The following is a 17,718-nucleotide window of genomic DNA, read 5'->3' on the forward strand; positions in this document are numbered from 1 at the left end:
ACTACCTACCATAACCACTTCTGCACAAACCAAGGATTTCATCACAACACTCCATGTGAGATAGTCAGGTCCATGTAACTTATCATCAATGGATGTGCACAGAGGAGCCATCTGTAGAGGATGAGAAGATAAGGAGAGAAAAGAAGGTATTTGGAGAGGGAACACAGCCAAACCACAAGCATAGACTGCAAAAAATGAGAGTTCACATGCAGTATTCACCAAAATCTAACCAAAACAAGAAAAAATCTGCTACAAAAAGGCAAAGAATCAGCGAAAAACTGCCTGAAACAGCAAAAACGACTTGATAACGCAATTGCCAAGCCAGGAGGAGATGCAAAAACACCAAAACGCACGCTGGATCAGAAGCGCAAGCAGCAAAGGGGCTGATGCAAGCTGTATGGATTCTGACATCAGCAAACGCAGCATTAACTGCAGGAAAATAGGTCACCTTGGTCAGAACAGCAATTGCTTGATCAGCAATGGTCAAAGCAGTCCTGAAATCAGCAAACAAAACACAGCAGGAGCACAAAACTTGAAATCTAATACCATGTCAGAAGTGGATGCAGCAATGGAAGCATAAACATGTGCTGAAATAAACTGTTGAACACAAGACAAAAAAGGAAGAAAAGAAGGAACACAAAAGAACACAATATAGATGAGAACTCAGATGTATGCTCAAGAAATCGAATCCATATATCCAACACGAGACAATCGCATACAACAGTGAGTCACTGGCTGTGGGCACCGGCACCAGCTCCTCTCCCCAACATTAGATCCACATGTGATGGTAAGTAATTGACTGACTGAGGAGGAAGAGCATGAATAAATAGGACAAAAATATGTCCTCGATATGATCAGGTCGGCCAGCATTTAATACTGGTCAACCAGCAATAAATGCTAAATATGACCAAAATGAAGACTGTAAAAAATGCCTAAAATAATCTAAATAATGCCAGCCCTAAAGCATGCTCAGGCTCACACATGAGCTGACATATCTGCTAACACCATGTCTCATACTAGGACAGCACATTGAGATCCAATACCATTTCATTCAGGAGAAGCTTTTGGATGAGACCTTCGATGTGGCTTACTGCAAGATAGAGGACAACCTGGCAATTTTTTGATGAAGCCGCTTCCCCCAAGCTTTACTTCGCTAGCATTCTAGATCCCTCAACCTCATGCCGCGTCCAAGATCTGAGAGGGGGTGTTAGAGATATGGTCATCTGGTCATCCCCTCGACAAGCATGTGTCCATACAGCTGTATAGTCATCGCATTTACTACAAAATGCTACGTCAATAGTCAGCAATCGGACACGTTAGCAGGTCACCACATCAAACAAGTCGCCACGATAGTAGTCGGCCTCAAGTTGCCACGTGTCAACAGTCAAATAGTTTTGTCCTGCAGTCGGCCAAATTAAGCAAACCGACTGCTATTTTTGCCAATCCCTATTTTTTGCTATATATAGCAGATTTCCAGCACACTTTCACATATTCTAATCGCAGATTTAGGCTTAGTTTCGAGGCAAAGATTGTGCTGATTGCTGCAAACTTTGAGGTGTACATCAGGGTGACATTATCAAAGTGGAGATATGCAGACATACGAACTAGACCTGTGTGCACATCTATATTCCTTATTCAGCATTCCTCATATTGCAGATCTACATTCTTCTGTCTCTTTCTCTCTCTCTTCTCTCCATGTTCACTATATCTTAGTCTCAGTCGTACGCTTCTGCACCATTGCACTCTGACACCTTTGGCTTCAGATGGGGATACTTCTACCAACACTTCTTCGGATGAGTACCCTTTCCACAATGTGAGCACTTAGGCTTGGACTTCTCACCATCCTACTTCTTGTTGTTGTTTGCCTTCTTGTTTCCCTTCTTGTTTTCCCTTCCTGCACATGCACTAAATGCCTTGGTGGAGCCAGATCCACTAGCTCCTATCTCTTTGAGTCGCTCATCATGATTCAAGACAAGCGGAGCTAGCTCCTCCCAAAGAAGGGTCTCACATACCATAGAGGTAAGCATAATAGTATAGAAGACATCATACTTAGGAGATGGCAACCGATGAAAAGAACCATAGCCATATCCTCTGAAGATATCACTTATCCTAGGGATGCAAGCTCACCCCACATATGCTCCATCTTATTAATGTGATCCTTCATCGAAGGAGAGTTGTCAACAGAAAGCATCCTCAGTTTCTTCTTAAAAGTAATACAGTGGGGAAAAGGAAAGAGAAATGGCAACAAGAATGGAAACGGAAACGGCAAAAATTTGGAGTTTCGGGGAGTTTTCAGTAACTAAAGGGATGCGAAAGGCAAAAATGAGAAAGAATGAAAACGGAAATGGAAACAGTGGAACAGTAAAAATGTGGTGTTTTAGGGCGTTTCCAGTAATTATGGTGGGCAAAGGTCTTTTGATGATAGAGAGAAGAAAACTTTGTCCACACCTCCACTATTATCTGCAACCTTCCTACATAAACAAGGACAACATCCTATAGACTCATAAAAAGAAAGGACCTAGCTCGAGAATTGAGCCAATCCCATAGAGCTGCTTGGCCCATAGTAGAATTCATGGCAAGATTCTCCATAGGGCAAGGAATGGGAGTAATGATGAAATCCCATATATCAAAAGTATCAAGAATGCACCCCACTTTGCATGACCAAAGGGAGTAGTTTGCCCCATTAAGTCAATCTTCTTTAGGTAAGGGAAGAAGAGTTGGCACATATACAAGGGGTGCCATCATAGCAATATGACGGCCAAAAGGATAGGTCATATGCAAGACATGTAAAGAAGTGGGAGGAGAAGAAAGCCACTCAAATCTTCGAGACCTATCAGAAATGATGTTCCCTTTCAGAATGAGGTTCTAATCTCCATTCTTCACATCACTCTTCACGATGTTCTAACTAGTGAGAACACCTATCCTCAAAGGAGAGGAAACCACATCAAAGTTATCAAATGCATTGAACCATGAACCAGTGGCACTCCATCTCTATAATAGACCTACAAACACACTAGAAAATATGCGCTTTGGTATCTAGATGCCTGAACAGAGGGAAAATCAGCTACACCCTGTAAAGAAAGATTATAGATACCCCGCATGCTTGATAGAAGACCCGAAAACAACAGCAAGATCGTGTTCCTCGTGATAAATCTGTTCCAAACAGCAACCTAGATGTGGTCTCCTCTTGTAGAAGCCTCCACATCCTCACTTAGGCAATGATACCATGCGACTGCACAACAAAAGAGAAACATGAACAATGAGAGGAAAGAGAAGAGAGACTGCAAGAAGAGAAGAGACTCAAGTGAAAATCTGCACTAAATCTGAAATGAGTGCTGAATACGATGGTTGACTGATCAGCCCCTGCATGCAACCCCAAGTATCAATGAGGGCACTAGATCAGGCTGATGACGATGGCAGCAACAAAGACAGAGAAGGAGGCTGATGTCAGAGTGTGCACAACCTGCAGAAAATGAGATGAATGATCTGCCCCAAACTGGCTGCTAAAAATAGCAGCAAATCACCCAATCTGGCTGACCTGAATCTGGAAAGAAAAATGATGCAGACGGCCAGCAAAATACTGACCGACCAGGCTTCCCAGTGGACAAAAGTGTTGACACAAGCATGAAGACAGACCGACCTGACCTGATCGCAAATATCCAGGCTGCCTGGCCACTGCGAAAGCTGGAAAACTGTCCACTGCACAATGTAAACACACCTAACACCCACTGAAAAAGAAATGGAGACAAAGTGAATGGGCAAAACCAGTCAGAGCTCCAATATCTCCATCAGTCTCTAATGGAGCTCACAACCAGGAGGTGATCAAACTCCCCAAAAATGGCAGGTTAACAAAGGAGCCATTAGGCACCTTCTTCACAAGGAAGCAAATTTGGCTAGGAGCACACCCAAGGATTGGTTCTAATCAGATGAAGAGAATACTGAGCACCCTACCCATGGTGGAGAAGCTCGTGGATGGACATGTGAGCTACGTAGTTACAAGCATCTAGTATTACAGTGATGTTATTGATGTGTCTTTTGTGTATTTGACAATTGTTTAGTTCACATAAAGAGAAAGGGTCCAAGTACGACCATGTGGATCTGGAACTAGCACACCTAATTTACCTATTTGTTATCAATACCCTGATCTAGTCCCTGCCTCCTTTGGATACCTAGTGTTATAAGATCCGCGATACACACTCGACTTTCTTATATATTCAAAAGATATATGGTGAATATTATGCTGGCACAGAGAGAGAACAGATGAGAGAAAAGAAAGATGTAGAGAAAGAGAGAGAGAGATTGACAACACACTAGGGACTAGAAGATGGGCCAGTCCCCCCCTTGTGGAGTTATATTATTGACAAGGAGTAAGCTCCTCCGTTACACATAAACCAGTTATTACGTGTAGATCTTGGGAACAAGATCACGGTTCCTTGCACGGTATACAACCGGCTAACACTTGCACAACTTGGAAGTTGGCACCTTTTGATCCTTCTTGAGTCTCTCCTTCTCTCCTACACAATATGTGTAGGGCTCTCCTCTTGGGGCTTGATTTCAACAGAGCTTCCGCAGCTCTTGCACCTTCTCTCCTAGGGATCTTCTCTTGGAGCTTGATTTCAACAGAGCTTCCGCAGCACTTGCACCTTCTCTTCTCCTCTTGGATGCATGCAAAGTGATGCTTCCTTCACTTCTCCCATGTAGAAAGGAGAAAAGACTCCGTTACAGAGAGAACATAAAGTAGGCAAGGAACATTCTTTGATCTGTTCTACTATTTTTTTATAAATAAACAGTTACATCCAAATATAAAGACTGAACATGTGTCCGTTCAGACTGGACATGTGTTTGTTTGATTCACACACAACCATTAGATAAATATCCAACACTCCCTTAATGGGAGTAGTGTGAATATCTCAATTGCACAGAAGAATTAAAATTGAGATGCACCCCATTTTCCTTAAGGGTTCATGGTGCTTCACTCCCTAGAGCTATATGCTATAATCTTTACAAGCATGATAATGCATTCAACCCAGATCTAATGTTGCTTTGATAATCAGCAACATCAATGACTTGGTCTTCATATTCTTCTTCTGCATCACATGATTGAAGTTGAAGAACAACAGCTGCCATTGAATTGCTTTCTCGTTCCATTGATCACCTTTACTCCCCCTCAATGGGATGAGAAAGGCAAAGACTGCAAGTTAAGCATCCTCATTTGGAGTAAGAGAATCCACGCAATGAGTAGCATAATCATCCCAATCCATAAATTCGGCAAAATCTGTTTGTGAATCAGTAAAATTATGTGTGTCTACTTGTCCACCAAGCTGATGGCTCTCTTGAAGAGCATCTAAAACACCATTAGGTCTTGAATAATGACGGATAGGATTATGAGGCACATTAAAGCCGAGCTTCGCGTCGGCAACTTTATTATCAATTCCATTTGCAACATCACAAGAAGCCTCCCAGAATACCATCTCAGTCAGCATGTCACGTCCATGATCCAAGAAAAATTGGCAATTTGCACATAGAGTGGGAACATATCTATCATGAGATCCTGCGCTGCCTCAAAAATGAGGAGAATCAAAAAATTTGAGAACATGACAAGGTAATCCATGCTGATTAGAAAGCCTGATCATTGATATCGTGTGTCTAACAATGTCCAGACCCTATGCTACGTGCATGCAGCCAAACCCAACACCTATAGCAAAACTTTCAATGCCTAATTCACCAGGATGAAGAAAACACTTGGCAAGACGAAGCAACTGCACTAGTTGAGCCTTCATCTTCACCCTGTTCCGAGTAATCACAATGTGCCATTCCATGTCGGGAAGAAATACCACAGTAGAAAGAGAAGCGACTTCATGCAATAAGGAATCACCTCTTGGGATTGTTGTAATCGCATGAAAATTAATAGCATAGCACAGGGCACAAAATCTTCGATGCATGTGCGGTGTAAGAGAAAATCTTCCCCAGGACACAAGCAGCGCACACACATGAGATTTTAGAATTGGAAGAATAGGAGAGATATGAACATGAGCACAGAGAACTCCCAGGTTTGGTGTGGGAAGCAGAATGACTTGATGAGAGGGAATTTGGAGAATAGGATTCTGGATTTGAACAACTTGGTCAGGCTCTTCATAGGGCGACTCAGAGGTTGTTACTGATAAGAGTAGGTTGCTTCCTTCTGCTTCTTCTAGGCCAGCAATTTGTAGGCCAGTGATGCTGTGCTCAGAGGGTGTGGCATGCATAACACCTTGGGAGTAATTACCGTTGGGCAGGCTGCTTTCTTCTGCCGCTGTCACAATCTAGGCGCCAATTGAGATTCCATGGCTGCCAAGCTGATGGAAAACCAATCGCTCAAAGGGTGCAAGGATCTGGGCACCTTGGTGAGCAACATGAAGATGTTATCTGCGATAACAGGGAGACTTACTAATGGCAAGCACGCCCAAGGAATCGACCCAACCCCTGGATACCATGTAGAAAGTAGAAAAGACTCCATTACAAAGAGAGCACGGAGTACGCAGGGAACATTCTTTGATCTGTTCTATTATTTTTTTATAAATGAACGGTTACATCCAAATATATAAAGACTGGACATGTGTTTATTCGATTCACACGCGACCATTAGATAAATATCCAACATCCCACACCCAAGAAGAGCCTCCTATTTTATAGGCTTCAAGAGTTTCTCTTCTTGGAGAGAGACTTAAGTGTCAAGATTGAAAAGGTTGATCTTCATGCAAGACGTGGCTGTTCCATGACCTACTCTGCAGCACCAATTTTGAAATATCTCTATGTGCGTTGTTCAGATAAAAAAACGTCCAACACAAAAGTTGTAGATCTCGTTGTTTTCAATAACCCATGCAGGCCGTTTTTAGAGATCGTCTTTCTATCGCGAGATATTTTAAAAATGGATTCACCATGTCTATTTTAAGAAAAACTGATTTTTAAATTGTACTCTTAACTTGTGGTCCATGCAACCACCTTGAGTCATAGATAAGGAGAGTTCATTAGATTGCCTTGGGCCTCAACCTTAAGACTGACTTCCCACAAAAGCTTGTGTCATCTTAGACCTTAGAAAGAGAAAATCACTTCTCTCCTCACTTCCAAAGGATCACATCTCTTGTCTTTTCTAGTGAGAGAATTACCTCTCTCGTTTTTTCTCAGTGAAAGAATTACTTCTCTTCTTAATTCATTAAGAGAGAAAAGACCTTAAACCTTGACTTGTAAGGGAGAGGATGACCCCAAATGAATGCAATGCTCATTACACACAAGTAAACGTTCCCAGGCGTCCCCAGATGCACACATAAATACATATACACAATCCTAGATTATCATCAACACTTAAAGAAAAGTGAGTCATTAGTTTATTGATATAAATTTACTAAATAGAGAATGTGTAATAAGCAATCAATTTAGTGACACCTGGGCTGTCCTCTATTCCTGTTCCCCATTCCATGTCGCTATGCCTAATAACCCCCACATATACAAGCATAAACATGCAAAATTTGAGCTGTTTAAATAAGCACTTTGCTTTTTGGTTTGCAAAAGGTTGACCCTTGCATGGCTTTTTATTGGCACTGTAGGAGTAAGTGCAATGAAGTTTATTGCTTATTTGACAGATAGGATACTACGATAAGAAGGTTGACATATTTATTCTGATAAACCCTTGAAACACTTACAGCCAACGGACTCGTGAGCTTTGCTCCAGGTGTTGCCAATGAAGGATGGATACCATTTGTACTGTCCACTGAGTTATTGATGTCTCTGCCCACTTCTGAGTTAGTCGTCTCTCCAGCATCCAGTTTAGTCAATTGAGACATTCCACTGCCATTCGACTGAGGCCCAGAAACTGGAAAAGAAACATCGCTGCTATTTTCAAAGCCTGTTGATTCTGATCCAAGTTGACTCAATGGAGCTGAAACAAAGGCTGGAGGTGTTGCAGCCGGCTGTGCTAAGTCATTTCCCAGAAGTGTTTTGCTTAGACCACTCTACATAAATCAATAACACCAGTAAGAACAAATGGTTAGTGCCAAAAGTACCCAGATGCACGTGAAGCAAAAGTAGCTCGCTGACCTGGGAGATGACCTCTTTTAACTTTAATGCTAAGGCACAACTGTAATCTTTGACACTTTTTGGAGGCCATATCTGCAGAAAATCAATGTTAGATTGTACCATCCCACACTCTGTTCCTTTTTAAAAGCCTTTAGTTTTTTTCATTATTGGGGGCCCCCCCAAAAAAAGAAAAAAAAGAAACAAAGGGAGAAATGTCTAACTGGGGCAGAGCAAATTGGACAAGTGTAGCCTGCTGGTGCTGTATGGGGAGGAAATGTTTGTAGATGCTTTAACAAGCATGCCATATGGAGAGCATCTGCTTCAACAGGAAATGGAAGACATCTCAAGTATATTAACCAATTAAGAGCAATTAACAAAGATTCCATAAGCAAAGACTTCTCTAGAGTAGCACATATCCAAAGTAAAATTAGGTGAAATATTTACGAAGGCATCCAAGACGAGTGACCCCAGCCTCTCCAGATTGCAAAACTTCATTACAAATATGACATTTAGGGGGCCAGTCATAGTCTCCATCTATAACCCATTCTGAATAGGTTCTCACCTACACACCAAAAAATACAGGCCTTCAGAATTCTCCACAGAGACACCAATTACACTTACAAAAGAAGCCCCAGATCCATGTAATTTGGCAAGTCAACCTTCACACAGTTTCAAGACATATATAATTGAAAACTTGGTTTAAGCATGGAAGGAGGTTATGTTCTTTTCCCTATTTTAGTTAATGAATAGTCATTGTGTGTTTGACAAAACTCTTCTATCTTCTTTGTTAGTATTGCATGTTAGGGCATATGCAATAACAATGGGTATGGTGACAGTTGATTCTTCTTTGAAAATTTACCCCTAGTTAACTTGAGTTAAGTCACGTAACTTTTAGGAACAGATGCTAATAACAAAAGGGCAATGCCTAAACATGCTTGTGTGCCCTTGTTACTTTGGAGCAGTCCATTTTGTCAGAGGTTTAAGTGCAAGAGAATATATGTTAGACTGGAAGCAAAAAGTGCAAACTTGCAGCAGCCATGGACAAACAGAGTGAACCACAAGATTGGACCAGACAGCTTATAAGTAATAAATAATGTCATATGATGAGATAAATATGCCCTCAGTAGCATGTTTGCTGTCTGGCTATGTGTAGTGAGTATATCATTTCACTATTTTTTGTGAACTTTATCATTAATACAGATTAGTTAACTGCCGAGGATGTCTAGTCTTGTGCCAATATGCCCCTTAGCTTCAGGGTTTTGAATGGACCAGCAATGGTGAGACCAGCTGCAATTTAGAGGCCAGTAGTGTGCTCAAAATGACCACAATGCTAACAAACTATGTGCACTTATATTTTAAGGATGTGACCATAAACATGTGACCCTGGAAGTTGGCTCTCACATTCCATGCCAGTATTGGCTTGTGTTCCTATTATATTTAGCACTTCACATGAGAGTCAATGGTTTGAACTCCTAGACTTAGCATGCACATTTGAGGGCCCAAAAATATCATGTTGGTTGCCACAGCCCCATCAATGATTCTGTATAGCAATAAGGTAGCTTATCATATATGCAATGTGCCTTGAATGGAAATAAGAAGAGGTCTCTTTAATAGGCCAAGCAAAAGAAAAAAGTTATTAAATTATAGTTCACTAAATCCCAAAGCCATCAAGGGGATAAAAGTTTCAGGATACACTAGGGTTTTGCAAAGAAAACACAGAATGTGTATGAACATGACTAACACAACGAACTTAGACAAAATGCATGTTAAAGAAGAATGGGAATGAATGATTTCTGAATGAAAAATCAATTAAAAAACAGAGGATGCGAGGTGTGATACAATGGATGTTCAAGGAGCAGAGGACTGTCCAATCTTGTGGGAGCAGATTGAGAGAGTGTCAGAGAGTGTCATCTTCTAGAACAAATCCTGAGGGTAGCAAACCACCAATACTCGATGCCAGATGTTGATGTAGAATGAGTCAACCAGCCGCACAGAACTTCACAAAGACCAAAATGTAGCTATGTGCTCACGATCTTCTCCTGGTTGTGACTATTGCTGCCCTATTGATATTTTTGGCCTAAGGGCACGACCTAGGGTATTCTTCGGATTTCTTTAGGGCTACACCACCCGAGAGTATTTGTAGGTTTTCTTGCCTCTTTATAGGCACACCTCTCAGTTGGTCATTATCATTTCTTGCCTTCTCACTTCTAGCACCCTCACTGCCAGTACACACTATAGCACATGGAGGGGCTGATCATCGTATTCAGCTTTCATCTAGTATTCAGCTGTGAGTTCTCTCTTTATTGCCTTCATTGTTCTGCTCCCTCCTCCATCTGGGAAGTATGAATGTGGCTGACTGTGGCCATCTCCTCATCCCATTATAGATGAAGGGAGGTGCCCTGATCCTGCATCCAGTAGATGGCTGGATTTCTTCTTGAACCGCAAAGTTTGCATTTAGAGGAGCAATATCCAATACAAGGACACGAGAGAGCAAGCAAGAAATTGTGGGTGGGAAGAAAAAAATGCCAAAAGGTACAAAAAGAAAGGGAGGATAGTGTGATTGATGGGTTAGGTTAACTTTAAAATCCTATTTGATAAGCAAGGATGGCTATTAGTCAAAGAGGGCTGGTAGGTCAAGCCAAGTCTGCTCAACCTACAGCTCAGATGATATATAAATGGTTAAAGGCCATATGAACTATGCATGCATCATCATCAAGTCAAATCAACCAAACAAAAAAACAGTCCTTTTATAACACAAGCTCAAGACGTTTTACTTCACATAAACTTTCAACCTACCAAAAATCATAAGAATTGAAAACAAAAAGACATTGGATGTACAGAAATCAAACATCTGCTGTGTTCCAGAGTACTTACAGGTTCTCTTACAATACATCGCTAAGGTTAACTGATATATAAATGGTTAAAGGCCATATGAACTATGCATGCATCATCATCGAGTCAAATCAACCAAGCAAAAAAACAGTCCTTTTATAACAAGCTCAAGACGCTTTACTTCACATAAACTTTCAAACTACCAAAAATCATAAGAATTGGTGTGCAGAAATCAAACATCTCCTGTGTCCCAGAGTACTTACAGGTTCTCTTACAATACATCGCTAAGGTTAACTGATATATAAATGGTTAAAGGCCATATGAACTATGCATGCATCATCATCGTGAACTATGCATGCATCATCATTGAGTCAAATCAACCAAGCAAAAAAACAGTCCTTTTATAACACAAGCTCAAGACGTTTTACTTCACATAAACTTTCAAACTACCAAAAATCATAAGAATTGAAAACAAAAAGAAATTGGGTGTACAGAAATCAAACATCTGCTGTGTCCCAGAGTACTTACAGGTTCTCTTACAATACATCACTAAGGAAATTTTGGAGAGACCAAAAGCTGGCTTTTGATGACAAGGTTAACTGAGATGAAAACATTAGCATGCGTCCATAAAGTAAGGAAAACTTGCAGCAAAGTATGCTGAGAGGGAGTCAGACAGAGCAGATTTGCTGAGCTAGAACGGGTGTGCAGTGCAAGACAGCTACTCCTACCATGCCATGACGCTACTGTGAGCTTATGTTCGAGAGACTTGAAGCATCCAGCTCCCTAAACACACTACTGAGATCTGATATATGACACAAGTTGAACTTGAAGCTGAATTCAGGTATGCAAGCACATTCACTGCCTATGTACAGGGATCTTACATGAGAGCCTAGAACGATCAGCTTCCCAAGTCTATGTTTAACTTGATTTCACCTTATCAAAGCCATGATCTTTTGAAGAACCTTACAAAAGCAATTGTGATAGAGTAACAATATTGTAAAAAAGCATCAATAGAGTTAAAACTGAATGCATCACAGGCAGAACAGAGAACCATGTTCCTCAAGACATTATCAATAGGTTCAGGTACTTACAACACATATTTGATGTTCACTTGAACAGACGCACTCTCCACATACTGGAACTTTGTGGACAAAACAATAAAGCCTGGTAGCCTGCATGCCATCATGTCATCAACTTAAATAATAGTAATGGGTGCTTCCCACTCTCAATTAATTTCTAGCAAAAAAAGGGAATCCAACATTTTCTGCATTAATTTAAGAAAAAGTTAATACTCAGATCGTTTTGAACAAAGGGGAGAGAAACAGCAAGTAGTCAACCGAGGATTCAAGAGAATCTTTGAAGAAGAAATGAAACAAAGCTTCCAAGTTTCTCAAATGCATTTTAGCCCCATCGTGCTGTGTTTTCCTTCCTTTTTACCCCCTTTTAGGTCTAATCATGTTCAAAGACATGTGGAGACTGTTTTGGAGACACAACTTGTGGTTCAGGGTCAGCAATACCTCTTCTTCAATACAACCATCTTTGCAGCTTTGAAGGATCAACAGGTCAAACTGCAACAATAGACAGGATCGGGGGGGTCAAGAAGAAACTGTGGAGATTGTGATGATCATCGTGAGGACCGTCATGAAGATCATGGTGATAGTAATGCAGATCATAGCAATCAGCCCCCTATCCTCATCCCTCCCACCCTCCCATCCTCCCTTCCCTTTTCCAAACATCTATTCCTCGTCTTGCTCTCATGGCATCCTCTATTCATGCAACTATCCTTACCAACCTTCCCCATGACTAGAAGCTTGATGGGACCAATTACACCCTCTCGAATGCAAAGTCGAGGTCATCCTCAACACCTTGGACCTCTAGGAAATCATTACAGTTCATCTCCCCCAACCCACTATGAATCCCTAAGCAAGTGCCTCTCCAAATTCGGCTCCACAGCTCTCTCGGACAAGCTCAATGCTCATGCCCATTCCTGTGAGAGTGTGCAACAAAAGAGAATCATGCATATGGAGAGAAAAGGAGAGAAGAAAAGAAAGCATGATGACAAGAATGATCTGCACTGAACAAAGAGGAAGGCTGAATACAATGAGGACTGATGAGTCCCTACACACAGCCCAAAGCGTCAGTGAGGGCACTGGATCAGGCTGAATAATGATGATAGCACCTTCGATGGTGATGGAGACGGAGAGTGTGCAGCCTGTTGGCCACAACAGAGATAGAGAAGACTGCAGCCACCTAATGAAGCACATGTGAGACAAAAAAGCGAATGACTACCCCCACCAAGTGACCAGCTATACATAGCTGAGAATCAGTAAAACTAGCCAACCTGAAGCTGGCCAACTGCATTTAATGCGATCAGCAGCAATAAAATAAAGCAAAAAATGCTGACTTGGCATCCAAGCAATTGCAAACAAAATGTAGTCACCCTGAGGGGGGCTAGAAATCATCCAGCAAGGCAGCATAACTAACAAACACAGCAAAAAGAAGAAAGACACAGTCAAAGCTCCAAAATGTCCTTGTCAAACTCTGACTAGGGCTCACAACCAGGAGATGATAGACTGGCAAAATAAGGCAAGCTAACACCCCCTCTCAGATCCTGGGAGAGTCTAAAGGCCGAACAATCTCATGTGATGAAGCATAGAAGCCTTGGGCAAAGGCTTCATGAAGCGATCCGCAACATTGTCCATTGTAGGAGAGTAGACCACTGCTAACTCAGAATTCATGATCCACTCTTGTACATAATGATACTAAACCTCTATGTGCTTTGTGCAAGCATGAATGATGAAACACATGGTTTTGGCTAGAGCTAAGGCACTCTGGTTATCCACACACAACTGAGTGGGACCTATCTATAAAAAGCCGATCTTTGCCAACATCCGACAGAGCCAAATTACTTGACACTTTATGCTGATGATATGTTGATTTCTAGAAGAGCTCATGATGAGCTAGATGCTTTGAAGACTTAGCTCAAGCATAGCTTTGAGATGAAGGACATGGGGCAGGCCTCACATATTCTTGGTACGCACATCATGTGCAATTGCTCTAAGGGACTCCTTTACCTATCACAGTAGGCATGCATACAAAAGGTGCTTGAGCGATTTCATATGCAAGATGTTAAGCCTATTGGCTATCCTTTACCTTCCCTATGTGAAGATCAATCATGCAATGAAACCAGCCTTCCTCCTCGGATAGGGTGATAAATAATCTAATTAAGCACTAATTACAGCAATCATAAAATCCACATAAACTGAAAATGCACACTTTACCACTTCTCCCAACAATGGAACCATGAAACCAGTCTTCCTTCCGTGGATGGGTGGTAATTCCTTGATTACAACTTAGTTATAGCAGCAACATTTATTACAAAACTAAGAAACACAAATTAACTCACGATCTCGGCAATGGAACCTTGAAACCAGTCTTCCTCCTCAAATAGGGTGATAAATAACTTGACTAAGCACTAATTACAGCAAGCATAAAATTCACATAAACTGAAAATGCACACTTTACCACTTAAACCTGTCAGAGTGCAGCGGTGCGGAAGCGTAGGACTGAGAGAGAGAACGCAGAGAGAGAAGAGAGAGAAAGAGACAGTGGAAGATGAAGATCTGCTGTATAAAGTGTGCTGAATACAAAGATATGCAGATATATATACGGGCGCAGTGCGCTGGACTGCGTGTCTCCACCTCGACGATGCAACCTACTGTTCACCTCGAAGTCCGCTGCAGTCTGCACTGTCTCCTGTCTGAAATCTGCCAACAAAGACGGAATCTGCGCGTGTCACCGGTCTGTAATCTGCGAGCAGAGAAGTGTCAGAGACTGTGGAAATCCTCGGCTATTTATAGCCAGAAAAACAGGGCGCAAACAGGACAAGTCGGCTGCAAGACTGGGCTGCAGGCAATCGGACTGCCACGTGGCAGTCCGACTGCACAGTCCGACTGTGCAGCCGACTGCACATGCCTGACCTGCCTGCCTGCCTGGCTGTGATCTCTAACACCCCATCTCAGAGCCTGGGCAGGGCAGAAGCCTGAGGGATCTGAAATGTCTCCGAAGTAGAGCCTGGGAAAGTGCCTTCGTAAACAAATCCGCAAGATTGTCCTCCGTCTTGCAGTACTCCACAGTGATGGTCTCATCCAGAAGCTTCTCTCTGATGAAGTGGTACTGGATCTCTATGTGCTTCGTCCGGGCATGAAAAACAGGGTTCCGTGCCAAGGCAATGCAACTCTCATTGTCACATTGCAGCAAAGTAGGACGAGTCTGGGGGCACCCAAGCTCCTTCAATAATCTCCGAAGCCACACAGCCTCACATGTGGTGGAAGACGCGGCCCGATACTCCGCCTCAGTAGACGAAAGGGCTACCGTGGGCTGCTTCTTGCTACTCCATGAAATAACACCTGCACCCAAGGTAAAACAGTAACCTGTAGTAGACCGCCTGTGGTCCACATCACCGGCCCAATCTGAGTCGCTTCAACCTGCAAGTACAAGATCTGAACCATCTGTCCCTGCGGGGTAATGAATCCCTAAATCAGACGTCCCCCTCAAATACCGAAGTATCCTCTGAGCAGCCTGCCAATGCACCGTCTTAGGTTCACTCATGAACCCTGCCAAGAGCCCAACAGCAAAACATAGATCAACCCTAGTATTGAGAAGCCAAATCAAGGACCCAATCAACTGACGATAGCGGGAAGCATCCCCCATAGGAGAATCTGAATGGGAAGTGGCCTTCTAGTTCAGATCCATAGGAGTAGAAAGGGCCCGACAATCCTCCATCTCAAAAGATACCAAGAGCTCATGTACATATCTCTGTTGAGAGATAAAGATCCCCCTCTGAGACTGATAAATCTCATGGCCCAAAAAGAAATGGAGTAGACCCAAGTCCGTCATCTCGAACGTCCGATGTAAAGCTGACTTGGTCTCTTGGACCTGCTGTGCTTCATCACCTGTGACAATCAAATCATCAACATATAAGACAAAAAGCACACAACCATCCTCGGAAGTGTGAACATAAAGCTGCGAATCGGCCTTGGAACGCCGATATCCCAACTGAGACTGGAGGAACGAATCAATCTTTTCGTTCCATGCACGCGGAGCCTGCTTAAGGCCATACAAGGCCTTCTTCAACCTGTAGACTTTCCCATCTGAGGATCCAAAACCAGGAGGCTGCTCAACATAGATCTTCTCCTTCAAATCACCATTGAGGAAGGCCGACTTCACATCCAACTGGTAAACAGGCCATCTCCTATGGCCAGCCAAAGCAAGAACAGCTCTAATGGTCGCCATACGAGCTGTGGGGGCAAAAGTATCATGACAATCACAATCCCTGGGCGCTGTGCAAAACCTTTAGCAACAAGGCGAGCCTTGTGCTTATCCAAAGAACCGTCGCTAAGGTATTTGGTCTTGAAGACCCACTTGACGCCAATCACCTTCTTATTCGGGGGGCGGGGCACGAGTGACCAAGTGCCATTCCTCTCAATAGCCTCCAACTCGGCTTCCATAGCTTTCTTCCATGGTGCGGACTATAAAGCCTCCTTCACGGAGGTGGGCTCTTGATCCTGCATAACACGGGTCATCAAACAATAGTTAGAGCAAACAAGCTCCGTAGAATGTGCCTGGTGCCTACGTGACCGCCGCGGACCATCCTGCGGTCCCCACTCCTCAGGAATCCCCTCGATCCCTGAATCACGGAGTGTGTCATGGGCCCAGCGAGGAGGAGGCCGAACCTCCCCTCGTCTCTCGCCATCAGCAGAAGACTCTGGAATATCCACCGGTGGTATCTCCTCAGGGGTGACCGGTGGAACAGTAGACTCTGTGTCAGAAACAGAATCATAATCAAGGCACGGGCTCCAGTGGAACTGTAGAAGCATCTTACCCCGACTTGCAATAGATACTGAAGAGCTATCTTCAATGAGAATCTGCCCACGCGAGGGTTGCAACTGGGCAACACCATCTGATGAAGGAGTCATGTGCCGCGAGGCACCACTATCAACGATCCACTCTCGAGCCTGGGGAGCCGTCATCGCAGCATCAGAAGCATTCGGTGAAGCGTCCTCAATGACAGCTAGATGAAGAAATGCAGCTGATGAGGGTGCAGCCACCGCTCCAGAATCCTTGGAGTCCTTGTTGGTGTCCTTCTTGTCTTTGTCAGGGCAATCCTTCTTCCAATGGCCAGTCTTTCCACAAATATGGCATGTGGAATCTTTGTCCTTGTCCTTCTCCTTGTCCTTCTTGGACTTGTTATCCCCCTTCTTCTTCTTTTGGTCCTTCCCCTTCTTCTGAGAGACTTGACCTGTTAGCGCCTCCGACTTGGAAGCATTCTGTCCCTTCAACTATTCCTCTTGGTCCAAGACCATAGGAACCAACTCTTCCCACCGAAGTGTAGACTCTCGCCCCGAAGCAATAAGGGAGTAAAATGTACCGAATCGTGGCGGCAACTGGGACAATAGTGTGATCGCCATGTCTTCGGAGGAAATCGGCTTCCCCACATTCTGAACCTGCATCTGAAGCTGCCTTAGCTTGTTACTGTGCTCCCGCAGCGAAGAAGACTTGTTTACGGACAAGGTCCGCATCTGTACCTCCAAAGAAACCCGCTTCATAAGGGTCATCCGATTGTACATTTGATCAAGCTCCAGCCATATCTCCCGAGCCACCGTCAAGTGCTCGATGTGAGCGATCACGCCTGTAGTACATGATAGAAAGAGAAGGGAACGAACCTGGCATTCAGTTTGTCCCAATGAGACTGAGCCTTGGCCAACTCCGCACGAGCATTGGAAGAGAGTTTGGACTCATCTCTTACCGAGGGCCGGTCGATCTCCTCCTGTA

General features: G+C 43.3%; 1 protein-coding gene across 2 annotated transcripts in view; it reads right to left on the bottom strand.

The window, feature by feature from the left end:
* The window catches only part of LOC148012660 (RING/U-box superfamily protein), a 53,558-nt gene that overhangs the window by 16,352 nt on the left and 19,488 nt on the right, over positions 1 to 17,718 (bottom strand). For both annotated transcript variants that reach the window (XM_087668692.1, XM_087668691.1), the window contains exons 2-6: positions 11,976 to 12,056; positions 8,497 to 8,614; positions 8,274 to 8,368; positions 8,074 to 8,145; positions 7,680 to 7,988 (exon numbers count right to left, since the gene is read on the bottom strand). In XM_087668692.1, coding sequence (XP_087524818.1) covers positions 7,680 to 7,988; positions 8,074 to 8,145; positions 8,274 to 8,368; positions 8,497 to 8,614; positions 11,976 to 12,056 — 675 coding nt within the window. The remainder of the gene's footprint in view (positions 1 to 7,679; positions 7,989 to 8,073; positions 8,146 to 8,273; positions 8,369 to 8,496; positions 8,615 to 11,975; positions 12,057 to 17,718) is intronic.

The sequence above is a fragment of the Lygodium microphyllum genome, chromosome 27 (assembly GCF_053477565.2).
Source record: "Lygodium microphyllum isolate KBCC chromosome 27, Lygodium_microphyllum_v1.1.10, whole genome shotgun sequence".
NCBI classification, from domain to species: Eukaryota; Viridiplantae; Streptophyta; class Polypodiopsida; order Schizaeales; family Lygodiaceae; genus Lygodium; species Lygodium microphyllum.